The following is a 27,620-nucleotide window of genomic DNA, read 5'->3' on the forward strand; positions in this document are numbered from 1 at the left end:
CTGATAATCCTCTCATGTTTTCTACCATAGGTCAGTGACAATGGCTTTGTGAATAGTGAAGGGTAATTAGGGGGTTCTCGAGGACTTTTTGAGAACTAGAGACAGAGTAAGAACCAACTCTTGTACCTATTATATAGATTGACCCTAAATTGACTTTTCTTGGAAACTTCTGATTAAAATGTAACGGGGCCTGCTCTTCCCTTGATCCATGATGCTAAATGGCTCTGAAACTAGTTCATATTCCAATGGACAACATAAAAATGGATATCTTTTGGGATATGTAATGTCTGTTGACATCTTCAAACTTCTGATTCTTCTGATGTTTGTTTATAAGAATTTCTGAGCCCTGGAATAGGTTTAGAACTCTCTGGATTGAAAAAAAAAGATCTGAAACATTGTAGAAATGAAAGACATATGGGAGTTGGGTAAATGAAAATAGTTTAATAATAAAGCATTTATTTAATGCCATATCTTTAGTAGTTATATTTCATATTCGAGTGCCTTTCATGAGAGCATTCAAGTAAGCTGATAAAAGAATCAACACAGGCTTTCAACACTGAGAAGCCAGGTTATCAACCGAAAGTAAGCTGTTAGTAATGAAAGTTCCGTATCTATCACCTTATCTGAAAAACATCTTTCGCTTCAAAGACAAATTCCTTTTCTTTAAAGCCCGCTCATCTGTTAGATTCTGTATCCTGATGCTTCCTCAGAACCTCCCTTTTAGGACAGCTCTGGTTAATTTTGGATAGACTGGATGGAGCAGGAATGAGCTAGCTCCCATTTATTTTACACAATAATTCCCTCCTGAGAAATACCCTACAACAGGCATTCGGCTTGGTCTCCAAAAAGGTGAAGAGGTTTGCTTACTTATTTTAATGGATATATAAATTCTTCATATCAAAGAAGCAGAAAAGTCTCAGTGAAATTTTACTTCATGGAGAGTTTCTAACATGGAACTGGTTTGACTCCATCATGGGTTTTTGTTAACATGCCAAAATTTAACAAAAATGTATTATGGACATATATAAGTTTTAAATTCAGGAGTGCAATAACAACTTTGATAGATTATTAACTGCTGCCAGGACCAGTTTATTAACTGGTAAGTGAACAAATCAATCAACATGTTTGGACCCCATTGCTTTATCTTTTAAACAATTAACGAACTTTATTTTTTAAAGCAGTTTTAGGTTTACTAAAAAATTAAGCAGAAAGAACAGAGAGTTCCCATATACCACCTTCCCTCACTCTTCACACCCAGCTTCCCATTGCTTTTTTAATCAGTGGAATATATCAGCCTGCAAAATTTAATTCAGGCTCGTTATCCAGCCACACACCCACAGATGCACGCTGTCCCTTTCCCTCACCTCCTTTAGTCCTCTTTTTTCCTAAAATAAGAAAACTACTATAGCGGATATACTCAGAATCACTGTGAGGGAAATAAAAATGGTGAAACTAAGGAGTAATAATTTTCTTCTTGCCTTTGCCTAATCTGATCCTTAAAAGTTTTTTTAAAGGTTGTGGAGACATGGAGCTAGGGCTTATTGTTGTGACCAAATTTAGGCTACATTTTTACCTGTCTACTCACCCATGCAGGTGACTTAACTTTTCTACCCACTAATTGCCGAGTTATTACTTGGTCCTGCCCTAGCTTGATTGCTCTGATAAGTGCAGTTCCTTCTCCTATGCCATGGGTCCCGACTGTCACTTGTAACATTCTGCTTCCTGTTCTACAGCTTTGATTTAAGGCAGGATGAGAGGAGAAGAGGAGAAATTGAAAAAGTGATGGCATCCATAGAGGCAAAAAGCCTCCACATTTGCAGCTGGACTGTTTTTATGGTATATTCTGAACCAAAGCCAATCCCTTTCCATCTGAGAGAAAAATGCTGAGAATGTTTTAATTTTCTTCATACTTCTTAAATACAAGAAGCATTTAACTTGGTAGAATGTAATGTTATATTCAATGTCCTTAATAAAATTGTAATGGATTCACTTATTTAGACACTCTGGAAGAAATAGCCTTTCACTAGACAATAGAAATAATGATGCTTTTGCTGCATCTATCAACACAAAGAGATGGGCACGTCTATCAGAGCTGATTACAATCACTCTGGAATTGCTCTTAAAAAGTAAAGTGGGAAATAGAAATCTGTAGTTACAAAGTTTCTCTTTCTTCCTTTTGATGTGGCAATTTGTGAATGAACTCAAGATTTGAGCTCTAAATGACTCTCTGTCTGAGTTTACTAGAAGAAGTGGGGCAAGAGGAAATAACTTATCAGAAATTCTCCCCTAATTTATCTTCACGGTTGCATAGCATTGAAGGTGCAATGCTAGGCACCTTAAAAAGGAAAATAGGATTGTTTGATGGATGTAGCTCTGAGGAAGGCGATGTAAGTAGTGGCAGCAACTGCCTCTACCCATTCTCCTTCTCCTGATATTCTTGTGTAATATTCTCTTGTCTGAAATAAACTTTCCTTGTCACTCTTTATCAAATACTTCTATTTATTTTCTCTATAGCACCTAATTACAGTCTGAAATGTTTATTTCTTTACCACATGTTATTTATTACTCTCATTGGAATGTAAGCTTTATGAGAGCATATATTTTATTCTATAACTCCTGAATATAATTTGGTGCCTGACACAGAGTAGGTTTTAATAAACATTTGTTGACTGAATATAAGGAAGAGTGAAAAGAAGAAAGAGAAACATGAGTATGAGAAGAAACACAGCATGAAATATTGCTCTAAATAAAATGATGTGAGACATTAAAAGTAGCTATTCAAATAGCAAAGGAATGCTATAGACATAATGGTTCATTTTATAATTCTATAGAACTGTACAGGGTCAGAGGAGAAGAATGCTTTATATAAGGTTAAGAAGAAAAGGTCACCAGTTTTGCAGCCCAAACAATATATGCACACATATCCATGTGCCTAAAACTATTTCAACAGTATTTATATTAGAATTAGCATTCAAGAGTACAACTGGAATCCAATATTCGTATGGGAAATATATTTGAAGGCTCAGAACATTGTGGGAGTGCTATGGTTTGAATATATCCCCCCAAGGTTCATGTGATAAAAACCTAATTCTCAATGCAACAGTGTTGAGAGGTGATTACCTAATCCAGTGCAAAAAGTTAAGTCTCTCGTTTCTGTGTTCCCAAAGACTAGTATGATGTTTGGCAAATAATAGGTGTTCCATAGATGTTTTGCTGAACCGAAATGAAATAAACGTAGTAGATTGCATTATTGTCCCCAATTTTTTATCCCTCCTTGTACTCACACCCTTTGCTAAATGGATTTTGCACTGCCACACACAAAAGAAATGGGTTCTATACTCCAATCCCTTGACTCTGAGTTCAGCCATGTGACTTCAGACCATAGAATGAGGTAGAAGTGACAGGGTATTAGGTCTCAAGGGCTCTTGGGTGTTTCCACTTGCTCTCCTGCAGTTTTGCCATTGCCATCAAAAGGATATGAATGATTCAGCTTGCTGGTCACTGGAGGAGGAAGAGAAACACATAGAGTGGAGCTGTCCCAGATAAGCTGTCCTAGCCAAATATGACCTAATTAGGTGATTACCTAATCACCTGTCAACACTAATGTCACTATGTTTGGAGTTGGTTCTTATAAAAGTGAATTCAACCCTCTCTTGAACTGTCTTGCCTTTCTGTCTTTCTTCATGGGAAGAAGGCCTGGACCAGATTCTGATTCCCTGATGTTGGACTTCCCGGCCTCCAAAACTGTGAGAAATAGATTTCTTTTCTTTATAAATTATCCAGTTTGTAAAATTCTATTACAGCAACACAAAATGGACTAAAATGGGAATAATCTTTTGAAAAACTTTTTGGGACATAATTTGATCCACCTAGCTTCTAATAGACAAAGACGTTGTGGATGGATGAGGAGTGATTGTGGTATAAAGAAAGAGAATGTAGAATTGACTATAGAACAAAACAAGGGAGGCAGGCTGGGATTTTATAATAAAAGAAATAGAGATAAAATTAAATGGAGGAGAAGATATGATAACAAAATTTGCTCTCAAGGCACTACAGGCATGTTAGGCAGAAAGGGATTTAATTCGGGTAACTAGGTGCTTATTTAATCATTGAAGGAGGAAGAAGCAAAAGGCAGGGATGGCTGTCACTAGCTGTCAGGTTTGCCTCTAGCCTTCAGAGAATCAGAAAATTGCTACTGCTGCTATCGTCTTCCTCCCCTTCTCCTTCTCCTTCTTCTTCTTCCTTTTTTCTTTTTTTTTTTTTTGAGACAGAGTATCGCTCTGTCACCCAGGCTGGAGTGCAGTGGCACGATCATGGCTCACTGCAACCTCCACTTCTGGGGTTCAAGCGATTCTCCTGCCTCAGCCTCCCAAGTAGTAGCTGGGACTACAGAGAGCTTCTATTTTCTTTCTGTATCTCCCATTCCATCAGATACTCTCATTGGAAGATACTAAACTGGAACCCTGATGTCAAGAGATTCTGGGAAATTTAGTTCCCACATTTGGGTCCCTGAGATTTGGGGGAGCAGATAAAACAGTATGAGAATAATGCCAAATGCCCAAATGCAATCTCAGTTTGGCACAATATGAGAACAGGAAAAACTTGTCACTGCTTCAAAATATTTCTGGCTAATTTCATTAGATCTAATTCTCATTAAAAAATAGGCAACAGTTACTGAGGGCACTATGCTAAGAGCTTTTCATGTATTACCTCACTTAGTTTCACAACCATACAAGATGAAGCTACTATTATTATCTCCATTTTAGAAATGAAGAACCAAGACTTAGAGAGGCACAGTGTCTTGCTCCAAATCAAACAATTAAAAAGGGGAAGATTTGAAACTTAAACTCAGGACAATAATCCTTACACTACACTATTTGATAGTCACTTACTAAAATTTATTTATAATCCATGGCTTTAGCCTCAACATAAAACTTGTTGATCATCTTCCAAATGTGCACTATTAGGTCAGTGTGAACATCTTATTTCTACCGGGAAAAAAACTAATAAATCTTCAAATAATGTTCTCCCAATCTTGGGCACTTTCTTTTTAATGGGAGCAAAGAATACACTATTAGAAGAAACATAATGCCTCCTATATTTAGAATAAAATTTTATAGAATGAGCTAAATTTTATGTATTAATAGCATGCCCACTGTTATAAAACCTCATCACAGAATCTCAGGGAAGGTACATTCAAGATCATAGCATCTTCAAGAACCTTTCTAATAGCAAGCATCTCAACAAGGGGTGGCCCAAATTCTGCTTGAACACTTTCAATAGGAGAGATTTCCAGGGTTATGGGGGCTAATTGATGAGGGAGAGGAGCTCAAAGGGTGTCTTCTGTCAGGGAAAGGTAAGATGACATTGTCTGGAGGCTGCTTAGTCAGTTTTGCTTCAATGGTAAAAATAATGTTAGGCTAGAGGCTGGAACCGTGGTGTCAGTTAGCTTTTGTGGCCAAATCTTGCTAAAACTCCATTGCTTACAAAGTATAGCTTGTGTATCTATGGTAGATTCAAGATGATCAGAAATTGACATGCCTCACATTAAGAAATGAGGTCCATGCCCCTTTCATTTGAGTATGGCTGACTTCTGAGACTGCTTTGGCTAAAAATTTAGTGGAAGTGTCACTATGCCACCTTAATAGATTAGCAGCTTCCATGTTCCTGAAAAAATGTCTTTAGGAGCCCTGAGCCAGGTGGAAGTTTAAAAATCTTGAGACTGGCATGCCAGAGAGATTATGTGATTGAAAGTCCTAACTGCCCAAGTATTTTCCATTGCTATCAAGGTATCAGACTTGTAATTAAGCCTCTCTACACCAGCTCATCCACTAGCTGAACACTCTGAGTGACCTTAGTTCATTCCCCATGGAGCAGAGGAATCACCTAGTTGATCCAGACCTGAATTTCTGACCCACAAAATTATTAGCTAGAATAAAATGGTTGTTTTTGGACCACCGAGTTTGAAGTAGTTTGCAACACAACAGTAGATAACTGGAACATATCTGTGGGATTGGTGAGGGTTGTTTAATATTGATTGGCCTCAGCTGGTCTTACCTGGCGTCACTCATGTGTCTTCAGGTCAGTTGGGGACTGTGATCTAGGTCATATTTGGCTAGGACAGCTTATCTGGGACAGCTCCACTCTATGTGTTTCTCTTCCTCCTCCAGTGACCAGCAAGCTGAGTAATTCACATCCTTTTGACGACAATGGCAAAACTGCAGGAGAGCAAGTGGAAACACCCAAGAGCCCTTGAGACCTAATACCTTGTCACTTCTACCTCATTCTATGGTCTGAAGTCACATGGCTGAACTCAGAGTCAAGGGATTGGAGTAAAGAACCCATTTCTTTTGTGTGTGGCAGTGCAAAATCCATTTAGCAAAGGGTGTGAGTACAAGGAGGGATAAAAAATTGGGGACAATAATGCAATCTACTACGTTTACTTCATTTCAGTTCAGCAAAACATCTATGGAACACCTATTATTTGCCAAACATTATACTAGTCTTTGGGAACACAGAAACAAGAGACTTAACTTTTTGCACTGGAAATGTTTGCAGTCTAGGCAATCTTCAGGATAAGTAAAAGGGTTTCCTGTACTTAGGTTCTCTAATTAAGGATCCCAAACTCCTATTTTGATTTTTACTTCTAGCCCTTCTGTTAAGATTTACGCCTACTTTAGGCTTAGCATTTAAGTTATGTTTTATTGTTTTAGCGACTTAAAATTTGGTCAGGGGCCCTTACTTGCTTCACTCATTGTGGAAATTTTGTTTGGCTGGAATTTTATGTTTTTACACAATCATGAAAAATTCTGGTTACAAGAAATGACGTATTTGCATCATCAGTCAAGTTACTACCAACTCCTGTTCCACTGTCTTTCGAAGAACTTCATGTTTTCCTCATCTCCAAATTCTTGGGGAGCCTTATCACAATCAAAGTGCTGCCAACATTATCCTTTAACATCTGTGTTTAAATTGGGAAGCAGGAAACCACAATGCAAAGGAAACATATATGAGGACAATCCATGCCCTTCAATAGGGAGGCTGAACACCTTCCTCATACTGATTAGCTCTGTTCATTACTTTCTGTAACTCTTTGACCTCTTGTCAGATATGCTGTCTGTAACTTTGTTTGCCTCACACCAATAAGTTCTACTGCAGACTTCTCATCTCTCTCCTTTCTCATTGCTCTCATTAAGTTCCCATTTCCTTTCTGCAGAAAGTCACTTTCTTCTACTGAAAGACCCAGAGTTGAGCTTCATGAAGGGGCCAACTCAGTTCACTTTTGCAACATCTCTGATCACTCATTAATCCCCAGGAAGCATGGCACAGTGGGAAGTGCATGGGATGACTTTGGGGTCAAAACCTAGATTTTAATCCCAGCCCCACTACTTGCTAATAATGTGATTTTGTGCAGGCTACTTAATCTCTCTGTGCCTCAGTTTTAGAATCCATTATATGGGCATAGTAAATCTTATCTTGCATGGTTCCTGTGTGGTGTAATTGAATAACGATTATAAATAACTAGGACAATGTCTCCCATGCTCTCCCTTTTCCTCCCTGTCCCACTGGCTATCTCTTGCTTGAACCCTCAGGACTGGCTTACCAAGATGCTGTCATAACGTCTTTGCAGGGTCAAAAATACTTTGTATGTATGGAAGACTAACATAGATACATTTAGTCGGGAAAAAGAAAGGCTATTTTCTCACATGACCTCAATTGTCTAAGGAACGTAAGAAATATCTTAGAGTATTAACACTGAGCATTCTGCAAACCCTAATTCTTCTTAAAATGGTGAGAGAATTAAAAGCCACCAATATTTCCCTTCGAGCCTTCTGCCAAATCTCTGATTTTTCTTTTGCCCAAATATGTGGGCCTGGTTATTTTTGAATGTTTACGGCAAAAAGGATCCTTAGGGATGGGGCCAGGTTTTACTTTTCCTTGTATTCTGGGACCCCACATAGACTTCTTAGATGCTCAAATAAATGTTTGTTGAACAAACGAATATTTTATTGAATGCAATTGTGTGAAGCAATGAAAGTTTAATTATTTTATATCCAGACAGAATATTTCTGTGTTCTAGTTTTTGCTGGGACTGGATTTAGCTGGCTGATGCATTGTATCTGTGTTTGATGTCCTCATTCTTGTGGAATGAAGAGTATATATGTGTGTGTGGGAATCTGCATTTGGGGACAGAAGGGCCTATATTTGGGAAGATGCAATGTGATCAGCTGCTTTTCACATTTTCCTCCATTTCCTTTGTTGTGTTTCATCTCTCATTACTAGACTATAAACTCTCTGAGGACAATGACCATGCCTCATGTTTGTTGTTACCGTATATAATATTTTAGGGCTTGTTAAATATTGGTTGAATGGATGAACATGGTAGCAAAGACAACTCAAAGGAAAGTTAGCATTTTTTATTTTTATATGATTTTGGAAACAAAGCATCCTATCTTTCTCCTTTTTTTATCTGCACTGATTTATATTTGTTTCATCCATAGCTCTGTTCCATGGAGCTACCTTTGGCTTTATTGTTCTTTAATCTCATTACCTTTGGATTTATTGTTCTTTAATCTCATCTTTATAAATGCCACATGATTTGTGGAAAAGGGTTTAGACTCTGAAATTAAAGAGAACTTGATCTATAACTTACAGGTTATGTGACCCTGGGGAAGGTACGTAACCTCTTGGTGCTTGTTACCTCATCTGTGAAGGTGAATAATAGTGTCACCTACCTGCTGGAGCTGGCTTTGTTTCCCCTTAAGTTAAGAATCTTTTCCAACTTTTATTTCAGGTTCAGGGGGTATGTGTGCAGGTTTGTTACCTGGGTATGTTGTATGATGCTGAGGTTTGAGGTACAAATGATCCCATCCTCAGGTACTGAGCATAGTACCCTATAGTTAGTTGTTCAAAACTTGCCTCCATCCCTCCCTATGCCCTCTAGTAGTCTTCAGTTTTTATTGTTGCCATCTTTATGTCCATGACTACCCAATGTTTAGCTTCCACTTATGAGAACGTGTGGTATTTGGTTGTCTGTTCTTGCATTAATTTGGTTATGATAATGGCCTCTAGCTGCATCTATGTTGCTTCAAAGTACATGATCCCCTTCTTTTTTATGGCTGCATAGTATTCCATGGTGTATATGTACCACATTTTCTTCATCCAGTCCACTGTTGATAGGTACCTAGATTGATTTCATGTCTTTGTTATTGCAAAAAATGGTGCAATGAACATGCTAGTGCATGTGTCTTTTTGGGAGAAAAATTTGTTTTCTTTTGGATATATATCCAGTAATAGGATTGCTGGGTCAAATAGTAATTCTGTCTTAAGTTCCTTGAGGAATCTTCAAACTGCTTTCCATAGTAGTTGAATTAATTTACACTCCCATCAACCGTGTACAAGCATTCCCTTTTCTTCTCATCTTCACTGAAATCTGTTAGTTTTTGACTTTTTAATAGTAGTCATTTTGACTAGTGTGAGATGGTATCTCATTGTGATTTTGATTTGCATTTTTCTTTTGATTAGTGATGCTGAGCATTTTTTCATGTTTGTTGGCAGCTTGCGTGTCTTCTTTTGAGAAGTGTCAGCTAATGTCATGTGCCCATTTTTTAACGTGATAATTTGTTTTTTTGCTTGTTGAACTGTTTAAGTTCCTTATAGATTGACTATTAGATCTTTTCAGATGATAATTTGAGAATATTTTTTTCCATTCGGTAGGTTGTCTCTTTACTCTATTGATTGTTTCTTTTGCTCTGCTGAAGCTCCTTGGTTTAATTAGGTCCCACTTGTCAATTTTTCTTTTTGTTGCAATTGCTTTTGAGGGCTTAGTCATAATTTTTTTTTGCCAAGGCTGATGTCCAGAATGGTATTTTCTAGGCTTTTTTTTTTCTTGGATTCTTATAGTTTGAGGTCTTACATTTAAATCTGTAATCCATCTTGAGTTAATTTTTGCATAGAGTGAAAGGTAGGGGTCCAGTTTCATTCTTCTTCATATGGCTAGCCAGCTATCACAGGACAATTTACTGAATAGGGAGTCCTTTCTGCATCGCTTATTTTTGTTGACTTTATCAAAGATCAGATGGTCATAGTTGTGTGGCTTTATTTCTGGATACTCTATCCTGTTCCACTGGTCTATGTGTCTGTTTTTGTACCAGTACCTTGCTGTTTTGGTTATCGTGGCCTTACAGTATAGTTTGAAATCAGGTAATGTGATGCCTTTGGCTTTGTTCTTTTTGCTTAGGATTGCTTTGGCTATTAGGGCTCTTTTCCTGGACCCACATGAATTTTAGAGTAGTTTTTTCTAGTCATGTGAAAAGTGACATTGATAGATTGAAAGGAATAGTGTTGCATCTATCAATTGCTTTGGGCAGTATGACCACTTTAACAATATTGATTCTTCTAATCCATGAGCATGGAATGTTTTTTCATTTATTTGTGTCATGTCTGACTTCTTTCAGCAGTGTTTTGTAGTTCTTCTTGTAGTTCTCCAGATCTCTTACTTCCTTCCTTAGATGTACTCTTAGGTATTTTTTTTCGTGGCCATTGTAAATGGAATTACAATCTTGATTTGACTCCCAGCTTGAATGTTATTGGGGTACAGAAATTCTACTGATTTTTGTACATTGACCTTCTTTCCTGAAACTTTGCTGAAATCATTTATCAGTCCCAGGAGAATTTTGGCAGTCTTTAGGGTTTTCTAGGTATAGAATAATATTTTCTGCAAAGAGAGAGAGATTGACTTCTTCTTTTCCTATTTGAATGCCATTTATTTCTTTCTCTTGTCTGATTGCTCTGGCTAGCACTTTCAGTACTATGTTGAATAGGAGTGGTGAGAGAGAGCATCATTGTCATGTTCCAGTTCTCAAGGGGGAATGCAGAGCTGTTGTGAGACCTGATTAGATTGATTAATGTACGGCATCTACTCAGAGTAGGGGCTGTATAAACAGTAGACCTTTTTAATCTCTTTGTTTCCATTCCATTTACTCTCTTACTATTTATCTTAATTATGGCTGCCTTCTCCTATCAAGAAATGTGGATTTATAACCCTGGCTATCTGTTAGCACCCCTTAGACCACTGGGAGTTGATTTGGAATGGAATACTCTGAACTATCAAAATTTCACCTCATTAGAAACCTTACATCATATCACTTTGGACATTGCCAAAGCTCTTTTAAGAATAACCACATTTTGCCACATTAAACTAATACAAGAATAAACATGAATTTCTAGAAAAACTCCCCAAATTACAAAGCAAAGAGGTGGAGAGTTAAATGCCATGTGAAGAATCTAAGAATGTAGCATATATTCAAATTTATTATTTTTAATTGTATCTCTCTTCACTTATTAAAATAGATTTTAAAAAATTGCTCTCACAACAGGACCATTATCCTTAGTAGATTTAAGGACTATTTCACCATATTTTTTCTTGAAATAATTGAGTTTGCTGGAATAAACTACTCAGTTCAATATTTTTCATCTCACTCTAATACAAGTGTATTTGATTTCTATAAATCTGAGTGAAATCAGTCAGGAAATTATACACATTTATCTTCCACAGGGTATATGAGCTATTGAGTCATGTTGTATTTATTATAGATCATGTTTGCTATTTGGCCAGATAGTTTGAATGGTTGGGAACAATATATAATACTAAGAAAATAACCAGAAAGATGAATGGAAGTAAAGTGTTCTTTATAATAAATAAGTACATAAAATATTCTGTAGTGATTCAAGTACACATTTACATGTAAAATATATTGAAAATGTATCATTCTATATTATGCATATCATTCATTCTTATGATTCATATACATATATATTTCTTTTATATGAGTATATGTTTATATGACTTAGTCTTTTCATTTGGACCTCACATAATATGTATATATTTTCCTATTATATCTTTCTTCCAGCTTCAAATATGTGGATGTTTTCTTGGCTTTGTGCTATTTTAATTATTTTGGCTATTGCTGGTATGAACACAATAGCAAAGACCACACCACATACCAAATTTACGAAGAAATCTGAGGAAAGAGAGATGCCAAAGGGTCTAAAGCCATCCAGTGGCCCACCTCCAGAAGAAGAAGAAACCCTCTTCACAGAAATGGCTGAAATGGCAGAACCAATTACCAAACTCTCGGCCTTGGATTCTGTCTTTGGCACTGCCACTCTCTCTCCCTTTGAAAACTTCACTCTTGACCCAGCTGATTTCTTTTTGAATTGTTGTGATTGTTGTTCACCTGTACCCGGGCAGAAAGGAGAACCTGGAGAGACTGGACAGCCAGGTATTAGAAAATATAAGAAGTCATGTTTCTCACTAGTACATTGGTACAGTTGAGAGGTAGGTTGTGGGGTGAAATTGCCCCAGGAGTTTCTACGTTGTTATACAAATGGTAACAGGTCTAGGTGTCACATTGTTACAAATGCAAATGGGTGCTGTGTTGCCCAATGTGGTAATTAATAAATATTAAAATTAAAATTGAATAAGGTAAAAAATTCAGTTCATCAGTCACATTAGCCACAGTTCAAGTGCTCAACAGCCACTGTATTGGGCAGCACAGATAGCATTTCCATCATTGTAGACAATTCTACTGGACAGTGCTGGTGAGAGCAAAGTCAGGAATTACCAACCCCAGCATGGTGCTGTGGTTCTTCAAGATGCACAGGTTTATTACCAGTACAATTTTTTAAATTAGTGGCTGATTTAAAAGGGGTAAATGAAACTTCTGTTGCCTTGCAAGAATGTGTGCTGACTGATGGATTTTCTGAGTGCTATTTGTAGTTAGGATTAGAAATGGAATGGCTCTGAGGTGGAGAATAAAGCTTAGGATTCAATTTGCTTCTCATTGAATTTCTGAGGCAATACTGTGTCATTGCCCAATGATTTTCTCCATTGAACACCATGGTTATGTATTTCAAGATTTCAGATGTCTATAATATATACATAATGAATATACTCTTGGCTTTATTCTAATACATTTCAGCTTTTACATGTCATCTAGAAGAGAATTCAAGGTAAAGTTAAGATCAGAATGTCAACTTAAAATTCACCATTGCCTGAGGAATTTAATGTTATAAACTAAGCAATTATACATCTTCACCAAGCTTTTCATTCATTTCATCCCATTGTAGGGACCTTTTGGGAAATGCAGTTAGTATTTATGCAGAGCTACATTAAGAAGTAAAGGAGATGGGCCATAGCTTGGGTACCAAGATGTCAGGATTGCTAAAACATTACTGAAAATTTAATGAGACTGAGAAAATTATATTTATCAGAAGTCTTAGTATCCTATCTGGCTGGTAAGCTGCTTGGCGGTGAAAATCCCAAGGGCATGGTCAAGTAGACACAGCTGATTGCTAAACTATTTGCTAAGGCTGTGAGTTCTGTAACATCAGGGCTTTTGTTTTACCCAGTGGTGGATTTAGCTGTGCTGTTCTCAGGGTTCATTCTCTCCTCTAAATATATATGACAAATAATTCCAAGGTGTGCCAAGTTATTACCCTGCCTGGGGAGCTCATATGTCTTAGTCTGACTGGTTCTGCCACAGAGCATAGTGCTTGAGAGCTTAGAATGCTGAGACTATCTTGGTCCTACTTAGGGAAGCTACTCTGCTTTGGGAAATCTTAATCTATTCTTTGGGTCTTAGCTTAATACCATTTTCTCAAGGAAGCCTCTGATCTCATCAGTTAAGTCCTCAATAAGACCTTCGTATTTTTCTTTATATCATTTACTACAATGTGACAATTTCTACATATTTGTGTGGCTATTTGTTCAATGTTTATCTTTCATAGACTCTCAGCTTCATGAGAGTAGGGACTGCTGGAATGTTGATGGCTGCATTCCTAACATCTTGCAGGGTGCTTGGTGTATAGGATGCCTCAGAAATAGTTAATGAATGAATGAGTAAGTGAATAAAAGGGAAATCCAAAGGTGCTAGGTGTTGTTTTTACTTCCAATGTGAAAGTGTGGTCCATATGAGGTTAAGTGTCAGATTATCATTTTGTTCTTGTTTGTTTGCTGCTTCCCTGAATCATTTGATCACTGCCATGAATACAGTGACAAGTACTAATGGTCTCAATTTATCTATTCAGGTAGTACAAAATTGCAAATCAGACAAAAATATTGCCCTTAGGACTCTGTGTGGTTTATTCTCACTCAGATTTTATCATTAGGTCATTGATACTTATTGATTGCAGTAAAATGCTTTTTTTCTTTCCTGAACTAATGAACTTCAAAAGAGAAATTTTATATTCTGATCTATTTAAAATCCCATTTCTAGGTCCTAAAGGAGAGGCTGGAAATTTGGGGATCCCAGGGCCACCAGGAGTTGTTGGGCCCCAAGGCCCTAGAGGCTACAAAGGAGAGAAAGGTAGGTAATTCATTCATGTCAAAACTCAAGGGACATTCTGCATCATTTTTCAGGAGAGCAATTTGCTACTTAAAGACTAGACTCTTGCAGATGAGTCAATTTTAAAAATGTAAATACTTGATAAAGCACATTATATTTGATATAAATATGTTAACTTTATAAACAGCCAATTGAGAAATTTTAAACTTACCTGGGAACATTGCACACCTGCATGAAGGCACACAGATTGTCACACAGCTTTTCCATCTCTCATTGGTCACCTGGGTGACCTAGTGACTAGCAGCAACAGAGTATAGTCTCTGGGGAAGGGTATAGAAATACCCAGAAATACCCTTCCTGTACATGCTCATGTTAGCCTACTTCCTTTGGATGCAAATAATTTTGTATTAGATGGAACTAACTAGAGCAGGCAATTCTCTGAATATTCAGTTTAGGTGGATAGTATGCCTGCTAAGAAGAATTTAATATATCCCTTGGCTCACTCTGAAATCAGAGGCAGTGTCAGTGGTGGGAAGACAACTTAATTAAAACAGAAGTAATCAAGCTTGTAATAATGACATTGGGCAAGTCATTTTCTTTCACCTGGAAATTGAAGGAAATGAACTAGATATTTATTTATGTCTTGTTTACTATCAAAGAAGATTTGTAGTTATGAGTGCCTTTATAGCTCTTTTCAAGCTCAGAAATTCTGTAATTCCATAGGTGTATCAGTAAAGAAGGCTTTCTGCCCCAGGAAATCCCTGGTTCTGTAAGTGCTTAAAGGTACTGAAGGAAGGCTACAGATTCACTAGGATATTTAGAAATTCCTCAGTGAATACCAGTAGCCTGTAGAAATACCATCTATCCATCAAGTTAAATGTTTTAGCCTCAGTGTCACATGTCAAAAGGCCTAATACCATCTATATATCACCCTCCACATGGCTCAGGAACTGCCTAACTCATTTCTGGTAGAACATTCAGTGAAGTAATTACTCAAAAAAATGCTAAAGGAAGAGAGAGCTACTTCACACTTGTCAGTTATGTGATTTTCATTCTTGGAAACATTTAATCCTTTTGTGCCTGAATTATGTTAGCAGAAAACCTTGTGAAATAAAGATGAGTGTTGAACCTCCCCAGTGATTCATACATTTTGGAAGCTAGACTTCTGGAAATAGAAGAAAAAAATAGGGAAGTGTAATAAAATAAGGTTCTTAAGAATACACTTTGATGAAGGATCAAAAGTAGAAATTCATTCAGCCATTCTTTATAAAGTAGCAACTCTACTTTCCTTTCACTTCCAGACTTAGCTTGGACTCTTGGTTAAGATAGAAAGTTAGAAAAAAAAATGAGTTGAATGATTCAATTCTAGTTAATCATTACCTGGTTGAGTAAATTAGGGGAAGCAATTAAACTCTTTCAAGGAATTCAAGAAGCAGTATAACTCTGTGTGGTGAAGGTTGGTATTTGAGTATTGGCAAAGGCTAGGAATACAATCGGCTCTTCCCTTCCATTTAGGGCTGGGTTTCTCAAAATGCGTCCAGTTATTTTCCTGATGGCCTATGGTTTAATTTCCAAATTTTGCATTTCATGCGGAGTGGTGTTGGGGTAGCTAGCAACTTAGAAAACTCTGCTAAATGACCTATGGTGGGATTTCTCTAGTTGGTCTTGTGAAACTGGAGGGAGTCGATTCTCACCACTTTTAATTTGGCTTAGGATTTATTTTTTCCGTCACAAAAATAAAACAAAAGATGTTAGTTATATCATAAACAATATAGGTAGCAAATTGATGCCAACCAATGTTATATGTAGTTGTATTTGACTGTGTCCAGTGCTTTAAATTTTTTCATATCTCAGCTTCTTTTGTTGATAAAATGATGACAAAAATATCTTCCCTACTTTTCTTGAAGGGCAGGTGCTATAAACTTTTGTGAATTTAAAATTTTCCAACTGATTAAATGTGTTCTGTTATATGAACCTGTGTGCTATAGAAGAGGCTGTGTTAATGTCAAGTAAAAATTATATTAAATAAAAAGGCTGGATTAAGTAAAAAAAAAGGTAAGAGCTTTGAACAGTATCTGTGCAAAGTAAATGTGTAATAAGAGTGAGATATTATTAATACCATTATTATTGTTATGGTAATTTATAGTTGAAATCAATTCAGTGTGACTGAACTATAATAGTATGGGCTGTTAGTCAGGCCCAATATAAAAATATATTTTATGGTAATATGACAAATATCTGAAAATCCAGATGTTTTCATTTTTTTCAACTATGAATTCCTACAGTTCTATACTTACATAGATACTCTATATAAAGAACAGTTTTTTTTCCTGGACTTTTTTTTCTTATCATTGGTTTTAGCCAACTACAGGATGTTGTGCACTGTGTTTAAACTTGTAGGGAACATGGCATTATTTCTCAGGTGTTGTGGCCATATAAAGAAGGCATTTTAACTTTATTCAAAATTCATATTGTGAAAAACATGAATACATACATATATAATACAAGCAGAATGTCATGAATTTTATGAGAGGTTTGAAGGGCCATGGAAATGCTGAGGGCAAAGATGAGTTCTGTTTGAAGGGATCACTGCCTCCAGATCGCTAAAATAGTTTACCAGTTGAAATTAATTATTCCTAATGACCCTCAATACATTTTTTTTTGACCAAGTCTCACTCTGTCACCCAGGCTAAAGTGCAGCGGTGTGATCTCAGCTTACTGCAATCTCCACCTCCTGAGTTCAAGCAATTCTTGTGCCTCAGCCTCCCAAGTAGCCGGGACTACAGGTGTGCACCACCAAACCCGGCTAATTTTTTGTATTTTTTGTAGAGATGGGGTTTCACCATGTTGGCCAGGCTGGCCTGGAACTCCTGACCTCAGGTGATCCACCCGCCTCGGCCTCCCACAGTGTTGGGATTATAGGAGTGAGCCGCCGTGCCTGGCGTACATTCTTTTTCCACACGATTTAACTTTAGCCCATTTTGGTTAAAGAAAACACTAGAATGTGACATGGTTGTGAGAGGAATATTAAATATATCATAAATGATGTAGTTGGTAAAAAGTTAATCTTGGTATCATCTTAGGACTCAAAGGAGAACGTGGGGACCAAGGAGTTCCAGGATACCCAGGAAAACCGGGAGCACAAGGTAGAGCATGAAATGTATCTACTGTGTACAGTCAGGTGCGCAGTATAGCCCTTCATTCTCTTCCTGCTTGTATTTAAAATTATCAGAAAGGTAAGCTGAAAATACAAATTACTGTTATTCTTCTAATAATTCAGTGTACTGACTCAGTGAAGGAGAACCAGTCTAGGAATTTGGAGACCAGGTAATAGTATCTGTGCTCTGCTTCTCTCTCTAGCTGTCAATGGAAAATAAAAAACCCTGACTCGTTCTGGGTCTCAGTTTCCTTGCCAATAATAATTTAGGCTTGAATGGACAATATGGGGATTTAGGGGAATACCTGGGTTAGGCCAAAATGCAAAGGGTAATGGAATACAACGAACAACTACAGTCCTAATATTCTTTATTATCTTAAAAGTAAAAAAACAAAAAGAATTAGATATATGGCATCTGAATATAAGCCAATGTTTCTTGGAAACATTAACTATTCCCCTTCTAAGAGCAAGGCATAATATAAATTATTCATTGTCAGAGCCTCCTAAGCACAGTTTTTACTGAGGCAAGAATCAGGTTTCCTAATTAGTAGGTTTGTTTCTACTTTTTTGAGCTCTGTGGTAATAGCATGCTGTTTATGGCCTATGTGATCCTTAAACATTATTTTAATTTTCCATTTCAGGTGAACCTGGCCCTAAGGGAGATAAAGGAAACATTGGTTTGGGAGGAGTGAAAGGACAAAAAGGCTCCAAGGGAGACACATGTGGGAATTGTACCAAAGGAGAAAAAGGAGACCAAGGGGCTATGGGCTCACCGGGCCTGCACGGAGGGCCTGGCGCCGAGGGAGAGAAGGGGGAGAAGGGGGAGATGGGGGATAAGGGCTGCTGTGGAGATTCTGGGGAGAGGGGAGGAAAAGGACAGAAAGGTGAGGGGGGTATGAAAGGGGAAAAAGGTAGCAAAGGAGACGGTGGAATGGAAGGCAAAAGCGGCCGTAATGGTCTGCCTGGGGCCAAAGGTGATCCAGGGATTAAAGGAGAAAAAGGAGAGTTAGGTCCTCCTGGTCTCCCGGGACCTACTGGGCCAAAGGGTGACATTGGCAACAAAGGGGTCCGAGGCCCCACTGGGAAGAAGGGCTCTCGGGGCTTTAAAGGCTCCAAGGGTGAGTTGGCTAGAGTGCCCCGGTCGGCTTTCAGCGCTGGTTTGTCAAAGCCATTTCCTCCTCCTAACATCCCCATCAAATTTGAAAAGATTCTCTATAATGACCAAGGGAATTACAGTCCTGTCACTGGGAAGTTTAACTGCTCTATTCCTGGGACATATGTTTTTTCCTACCATATTACGGTGAGGGGGCGACCTGCTCGAATCAGTCTGGTGGCCCAGAATAAGAAGCAGTTCAAGTCCAGAGAAACTCTCTATGGTCAGGAAATAGACCAGGCCTCTCTCCTCGTCATCTTGAAATTAAGTGCAGGAGACCAAGTCTGGCTTGAGGTGTCAAAAGATTGGAATGGGGTGTATGTCAGTGCTGAGGATGACAGCATTTTTACTGGGTTCCTTTTGTACCCAGAGGAAACTTCTGGAATTTCACCATAAATTTGTGTCCTGAATCCTGTAGTTTAGATTCAGTGGAATAAGTCAGTTAACACAGAGTAGTGCTATTAAAAAATAACTTCCATTTTTTCAAGATTATAAAAATAATACAGAAAAATTAAAAAAAGTCACCTAGTCAATTATTATTCCTATTTTAAGGCACCTCCTTTAAAAATATTTATATGTATTTCAGAGCATATGTCTATTAACTTTGTAGCTAGCCTTTAAAATTTAGCATTATAATATTAGCATTAGTCATTCCATTTAAGCATAATAATTAATATTTGTATACAAAGTATGAATGGGATTTATAATTAATAAATATATTCTTGCTAAATATCTTCTGTATCTCAGATCAATGTGTGTCACTTCCTTCTGTGTGAATTGCAGAGTATGACAGCAAGTTTTTGACTCTCTTGGGTGGGTTGCCTTCTGACAAAATGGAACTATTCTCATGTTAGTTTAATTCATGGAGACGACACAGAAAGGGTGGCAAAGACTAGCTAAAGGATATTTAAAATTTATCAATGTGTAAAGGTTTGCTTAGAAAACTTGTATTATATGGACTTGTGTGTTGGGTAAAATGTAAGAAAAAGTTGATGATCATAGTGAAGATGAAATCTTTCATCAAATTATTGTGCTTAGAAGAACTGAATGTCCCCAAAAGAATCAAGAATAAAATGAAATCATTATTGATCTGAATTTTTGCCTTTTCTTCATGATAGAACATTTAATTAGGATAAATTCTTTGGCATCATTATCATCATTTCTATAATAATTAATTCCAGTTATTCAGAGATAACATTGCTGGAGCAGGTGGGGATTTGGGAGTTCATTTGCAATGCAAATGTATAATAATTGTGAATATTTGATAATTCAGTGGTTTCATTTTTTGTTGTTGTTGTTGTTGTTGTTGTTTTGAGACAGGATTTTGCTCTGTAGCCCAAGCTGGAGTGCAGTGGAGTGATTCTGGCTCACTGCATCCTCAACTTCCTATGCCCAAGTGTTCCTCCCACCTTAGCCTCCCAAGTACTTGGGAACACAGGCCTTTGTCACCATGCTTGGCTAATTTATTTATTTATTCTTTATTTTTGTATAGATGGAATCTCCCTATGTTACCCAGGCTGGTCGTAAACTCCTGGGCTCAAGTGATCCTCCTGCCTTGGTCTCCCAAAGTGTTGGGATTATGGGTGTGAGCCACTGCGCCTGGCTGGCTTCATCTTTTAAGAAAGAAAATTTATTGAATCCAAATTGAATTTGGTTCTATGAAGGTATAGTTATGCAGATTTGGAAATCTTGGTGCATCAAGACAGGGAGTGGGTGATAGAAAACTTTCTGGTCTGCTCTGCCTACTTTGTTGCACTGCCTACTTTGGCAAACACCATTCACTTTTGAGGCTGTCACTCATATATATATATATATGTACACACACATATGTATATACACACATATATATACACACGTATGTATATGCACACACATATACATATGTATATACACACATATATATACACACATATGTATATATTTATATATGAGTGAGAGCCTCAAAAGTGAACGATGTTTATATACATGTGTTTCTCAAACTGTGTTCAGAGGAATACCATTTCTGGAAGTTGGTATTATGAACTACTGGAAAAAAGTGGGTTCTGCCTCAAACAAATATTGGAAGTACTATATTCTGTCTTCCTGTTGCAGATCTATAAAGCACATTAGTGTAGTCTCGGATGTTCCCGCAGAAAATAAGTTTGTTTAATTTTATTTTATCCAATGATCATGTTTATTTTGGGTATAGAATTGATCAAGTAACATACTGTGAAAGAGCATTCTGTAGTATATCCATTTTGGAAATGTTGCATTTGTTTCTCATGTAAGGATCCAAGTGGGGTAAAGTTAACTCCTGATGTTTCTCCCTTTCTTCAGCAGTTCTTCCCTGTTGAGAATGTAATATTGCTTTAGTTGTAGCTGTGCTTGTTATTTGTCAGAGGGAGAATAAGATAATTTGCAAGTGATTTAAAAAGTGATGCTTACACTTAAAAATTTTTCTTTTTCCAATTAGAATTGAATAATAAAGAAATTCAGGAACTTAGAGTTTTGTCTCTTATTCCTATGTTCTTATGTTTATTTTTTTTCCTTTATGTCATCTCTATGAGTGGATGTGGATTGGAACAATCTGGGGAGGCTGAGAGACAAGCAGCCCAGAAGATAGAAGAAAAAAACCACGCCACAGGATTTGATACAAAAGAGAACCAGGCAGAGCACCCGTAGGGGTACAACAATTCATGTGTAAGATTTGGGGTATCTGTCAGCATCTTACACCAGTGTTTGTGGCTGACATTTCATAGGAAGTCTGGAGTTACGAGCTCAGGGTTAGGATCCAGGAGTAGTAGTTGATTATGAGTTCTCTCCGGGGCATCCAAACCAAGGAAGTTGCTATTCTCTGGTAGTGGCTTTGGAGGGAGGTTCTAGGTTCTTCACTCCATTTTCTGCTATGAAGGTGGAGAATTGGACAACCGACTATCACCATCTTTCAACAACATCATGTCTCCCATCTTGTCAAAAGGAGAAAAATCAAGGAAAGCAGAAAAAAAAATAGAAAATTAAAATCCCATCCCAAGGATTTGAACACAACCCCTAGCTTATTCCTACCCTGATGATTACCAAATATACACACCTGACTGCCAGCCCTGAGTACTAAACTGCTTGAGTGAAATGTACATCCCAAGCTTAACATGACAAAATCAAGTTGCTCCTCCCACATCCTACCTTAACTCACATAGTGACAAGTTCTATCCAGCTTCTCAGGCTAAAACCTTGTGTCACTTGATTTTTCTCTTTTATACTTAAATTTAATCCGTCAGATAATCCTTTTGGTGCTTCCTTCAGAATGTGTACAGAGTGTGAGGAATAGTGCCTCTTCACTGCCACAACCCTGGGTCAAACTATAGCCAAGTATTGCAATAAATGTAACTCTCTTACATATAAGAGATCCAAGGCCCTAATGCAAATAAATCTCAACATACCACATGTTGAAATATTTAAAGCTTAAAAATGAAGCTAACAAATGTTTATTTAAAATATCTTCTATCCTTCTACTTTGAAATATAAGCATTTTTGTTGAAACAAATAGAAAATAACGTATGGCTTTTTACATGACTCACAGTAAACAAAATATCAAAAGTGACTTCATTACTATGGTGTATGTCTAGGTGTCCTAGTAATAGGCAGGTGATATTTGGATGAGTAATAAGACAAAGACATTAATTCATAAATTACTCTATATTTATCCCATAAATGTTATTTTTAAAACTGAATTTCAGACAAATATGATATATTTTGTAATCAAGCTTTCCATACAATACATGTTCTGTTGACAGTTTTGTCAAATTTGACCACCTTTGTTGAGTCATTTTATTTCTTACTAATTTTAAAAAATTAATTTCTATTTAGAGAAAGTTTTCTCAGCTGAACTGGCAATAAGACTTGAAAATGCAGTAGTAATTTTATGATTAAGTTTTGGTTCAAATTGTAAGGGCATTTGCATAAGATGCATTATTACTATTGCAGACAATATTGGAAGATATTGAAATTGTATATATAAACCAATGATCAGTTATATTGCCATTTCATCATCTCTTAAAATACTATTTTAGAATCTACATTCATTATGAATTTTCAGTCTAGACCTGCATTAATACAAATTTGGGTGATATGAGTTCTTATCCTTTAGCCATTAAATGTGCAACTTTTCCAAATGCCATGCAATTCATGAGTATCTCAAGAATGGTAAAATGAAACACAAAGAGAAAGCAAGAAAATGAATGCCCAGGACAACTGATATATAACACACTGCTATCTATGGTATTTGTGCTCCCCAAAAGGAAAGACTTGATAAGTTAAGTTGCATTTCTCTTTATCAAGCCCACCTGTTGCTCAACTCTTCCCATGCCAAACCCATGATAGCAGCAGTACAACCCAGTAAACCTGATGGTGTTTGGAGACGGTCATCTTTTGTTTGATGTGCAGAGGGTAAGAAGCATGGAGGTGAGTTTCTCAGGGTTCCTGAAGGGTGTTAGTCAAAGGAGCACATGTTTAAGATTACAGATTGTACTGAACCAGAAATGAACCCTGATCTCTAATCAAGGTGCTCTGAGTACTATAATAAATTTATACATTGTTGTGCTTGTTTTATGAAGAACTCTTTAAAGCATGGGTCTAGGGCAGGGCCCCTGTTGCATACATCTAAAGGCAGTATTGCCTATTTCCACCTTGGAAAAATAAAATTATTCATTTTTATTTTGAGGTGGGGTCCTGCTCTGTCAACCAGGCTGGAGTGCAGTGGCGCTAACATGGCTCACTGCAGCCTCACCTCCCAGGCTCAAGTGATCCTTCTGCTTCAGCCTCCTGAGTAGCTGGGACTACATATTCCTCCCACCACTCCCAGTTTATTTCTGCTTTTGACCCCTTTGATCAAAGCAATCCTGTTAAAAAAAAAAGTGGCTCATCTTACCCCTCTGTGCAGAGTCTCTTGAAGCTCCCATCTTATCTGAAGTAGATGTTAAATCCTCACTGTGACCAGAAAGGCTCCGTGTGATCTGGCCCCATGTGTCCCCTCTGTCTTCGTCTCCTGCCTTCTCCTCCACCCTTGCTCTGGACATTGGCCTCAACCCTTTTCAAATTCACCAGGCATTTTTCTACTCAGTACTTTGTACGTGCCATTCTATGTAGATGGCTCTGACTCCAGGCAATGGCCTATCTGGTTTTGCCTCTTTCAAACCTTTATTCAAATTTTTTTCAGGTGAGGCCTTCTTGGACCACTTGATTTTAAATTGCGATTCCCCTTCCCTGATCCTTGTCCCTGCTTTATTTTTGCTCTATAGCACTCATCACTGTCTAATGCGTTATGTATTTCATGTATTGTTCTTGTTACTTTTCTGTCTTCTCACTAGAAAGTAAGTTCCACCACGCCAGGGAGTTTTGCCTGTTTATTGTTCCATCCCCAGGGTCAGCATATTAAATATGTGTTCAATGAATCCAGATTGATAGGGTCCAAACAGATGTGATAGTTATAGATACCTCCACAAGGTGGTGCTCACAGATTATTTTTGCTTTTGGTTTCCATTTTAATTAATAATAAAAACAAACAAGCCCCAAAGCCCTAGTCTGTTACAAAGTAAATAAAATATTGATTTAGATTTCAAAATTAAGAACCTGATTTCATAAAATACCATGTTTTATGTTTCAGTGTCAGAGAGCTACACATTTTTTTTTTCTTGTTGGGACATAGGACTATTGGGCAGTTCTATAGGGTTGCTATGAAAAACTTATAACTGTGGAAGGAGACCATGTCTCCTGTCATCTGGATGAGATGCTCTTGAATGGAGTCCCAATCCATTTTTATCTCCCTCTTCAGTATAAAATGGGTCATCCTGAGTCCTGGGATAGAATATATTCCAGGTGTTAGTGCCTTCAGGAACTGCCTCAGCTGCAGAGGTGCCTCATTTGAAGTTATGCCCTTCCCAGGACAGTCCAAATCTGGTAACTCAGCAAGTTGGGTACATAAGGTCTCGCCATTTCAGTTCTCCAAGGCCACTTTGACAGGCCATATTTGCTCCAGAGCTCTCTGCTGGTTGGCCAAGTCTCTGCCAGGACTTACTGCAGCTCAACTTCTTCCCTGCCCCATTCTACCCAATTCTGCCTCCTCTTCTTTCCTTTCACAGGGAATCTGTGAACATCTTGCACTTCAAACGCTATCTCCACATCTGCTTTTGGAGATCCAACTGGTGACAATGAGGTGTAAAATGTGAGAGAAAGTGGTAGAGTGTACAATTTTGTGGACTACTTGTTTGTTCCCTTCTCCCTGACCTCTCCTTTGCTCTGGGCCAGAGCTGAAAGAAAAAATGAATACATTATTGGAAGATTTTGGCCTGACATTTAGGTCCAGAGAACCTCTGTTGTCTGACCGTAGTGGTTGACAGCACAGGCTCAAGAACAAGATGTACTTAGTTAGAATTTCATTTACTGGTGATACGACTTGAACAAGACACTGAGTCTGTCTGCACCTCAGTTTCTTCATCTATAAAATGAGATTTTACTGTAATAAAGGAGTTTATGATTACAAAGCTCTTAGAATTGTGTCTGGCACATAGTAAGTGCAAGATAGGTGCTTGTTTAACAAATAAGAAAGCTAGCTTTATTCAAGTGAAATGTCAGAAAGGAGGCATTTTGTATATGGGTCAAACTCCTTTTCATAGTCAAGTATGTGTGAGTTTTTTAGCTGATGGACGTAGGACTGTTGAAGGAGGTAAAATCAGGACTGGTCTGGGCTCAGCGTAGGATCAGAGGTGATAGGGTTGATTGAATTGTAGCTTTTCATTTAATCAAGGTCTTCCCATGGAACATCTACATTATATAGACATAAAACTAGTGTGGTTTATGAAGGATACATTAAAATAAAGTGTTACTTCTTTGAAATGAGATTAAAATTTACTTGCTCTTCAAAATCACTATTAATAAAGTTTATATACCAAAGTGCATAGATTTGTCTTCATATTTAGGCACCCAGGGTCACTGTCTTGAATTGTCACGCTGATCACATGCTTTTTAGACATCTGAACAAGACACTGAGATAGGGCCCACCCAAAGATGGATATTCTGCTGATCTGAAAGGTAATGACAGTGACAAATGAGACCTCCCAGTGGACCATAGTGAGGATTAGCAGCAGGAAATTGCATCGGCTCAGTGATTAAGGCAACATCAGCAGTCAGAAGACAGCAGCAGGGCAGGTGGCCTTGGTCTTGCTGCTGTCTCATCTGATCTGTCTCACAGGGTGATGAGTCTGAGATGTGTCTGCCTGGTCTGCAAACACAATATTCCCCTGCTTCCCCCAACTTTCTTTCTTTCTTCTTTTTTTTTTTTTGAAAATAAATGAGCAACAAGAAATTTGGAACATCCAGATTATTCAATGTCAGAGCTATTGCCAAAGCAGCACGCCCACTCTCCTCGGATATTGAATGCAAGTTAAAATTGCCTCTGGCAAAAGGTTTTGTGAAGGCCTTCCTCATTCATTTTAATTCAAGAAAAATTAATGAGCACCTACTATGTACCAGGCACTAGGCTCAATGCCAGGGATACAAAGATAAATGAGATAATTTCTTGGCTTCAAGGAAGTCACAGTTGAATGAAAGAGGCATCTAAGTAACAGCAACGGTTGTTCCATCTTTTTTGTCTCAGGGATGGATGAGGACCTAAATGCCATGGCAATTATAGGAGAAATTGAGAAAACACTTGATCTAGCAAGTTGGTTGATTAATGTTCTAATTTTAACTGCTCCAAGGAGTATTAGGCAAGAATTTATTTCAAAATGTTCTGCCTCAGCAGAAGAAAAATGTTAAATAAAAATTCTAAGAACAACATTTTCACAATGGGGTGTTACCATGTGGGACTCTAAATCTTGTTTCTAAGACCTTGGATTGATAAGGAGAGAGAAGACTAAAGAACTGTATGGGGAAATTAGAAGTTGAAACCTGGCAGAGTCAAGGACCAAAGTAGGCAAAGGCATTATTGTCACTCTCACCTGAGCCTGGAAAGATCTCAATAATCATCTCACCAGCTCCTTTTGAGGGAAGAGAATCCAAAGCTTGTATGCTGTAACTCAAAATGTGTGGCCCAAGAACCCACAGATATATCATTCACATTTCCAATAAAGACTCCCGATTTTAAAAGCGAAATAAATTTTGGGGATATCACATATCAACAGAAAAAACACAAGTATTAAATGTGCAGCTTGATGACTCTAAACATATGACTATGCCCATTAAACCAAGACCATATCATTATATGGCAATTTTCCAGTACCTGGAAGTCTTCTTGTGCCCATTTCCAGTTAAATTTCCCACCCCACAAACATAGCCACTACTCTAATTTCTATTACCATAGGTTAATCTTGCATGTTTCTGAACTTTTTATAAATGAATTCATGCTCTTGCACATCTGCTTTCTTTCTTCAACATTCTGTCTGGGAGATCATCCATGTTGTTGTGGAGATCAGTAGTACTTAAGATGTTGAACATCTAATTGGTCATGCTGACTGGCCATTTGTGTATCTTCTTTTATGAAGTGGCAGCTCAATATTTTGGCCCAATTTTATTGGATCATCAGTCCCTTTCTTATTGACATATAGGAGTTCTTTAGATTGTCTCCATACAAGACTCCTGTATTTTAATTTACTTCTCTTGTTTTCTCCAAGTAGCTTAAGTTTGTTCCCTGAATCATCTTCTCCCTTTCATTCATTACCCTTAAGTTTCCAAAACTTTTGAACTTAAGCTTCTCTGCTGGCTTTCTACCTTTGTAGACCCCAAGTTTGGATCCAAAAAACTGAGTTAGATGTAATTGACTGAAAATCCTTTTAAAATTTTATCCTCTAATATTCATCTTTTTTAGTTTTTTAATTTTTTTATTATTATACTTTAAGTTCTAAGGTACACGTGCATAATGTGCAGGTTTGTTACATAGGTATGCATGTGCCATGTTGGTTTGCTGCACCCATCAACTCGTCATTTACATTAG

The 27,620-nt window shown here is 37.6% G+C and overlaps 1 protein-coding gene across 1 annotated transcript in view; it reads left to right on the forward strand.

The window, feature by feature from the left end:
• Positions 1-21,232, forward strand: part of OTOL1 (otolin 1) — a 63,374-nt gene extending 42,142 nt beyond the window's left edge. Inside the window, exons 2-5 of the mRNA XM_055110636.1 lie at positions 11,913-12,284; positions 14,280-14,369; positions 17,432-17,494; positions 18,147-21,232. Coding sequence (XP_054966611.1) covers positions 11,921-12,284; positions 14,280-14,369; positions 17,432-17,494; positions 18,147-19,054 — 1,425 coding nt within the window. The 5' untranslated portion in view covers positions 11,913-11,920 and the 3' untranslated portion in view covers positions 19,055-21,232. The remainder of the gene's footprint in view (positions 1-11,912; positions 12,285-14,279; positions 14,370-17,431; positions 17,495-18,146) is intronic.
• Positions 21,233-27,620: the final 6,388 nt, after the last annotated feature.

The sequence above is a fragment of the Pan paniscus genome, chromosome 2 (assembly GCF_029289425.2).
Source record: "Pan paniscus chromosome 2, NHGRI_mPanPan1-v2.0_pri, whole genome shotgun sequence".
Classification (NCBI taxonomy): Eukaryota; Metazoa; Chordata; class Mammalia; order Primates; family Hominidae; genus Pan; species Pan paniscus.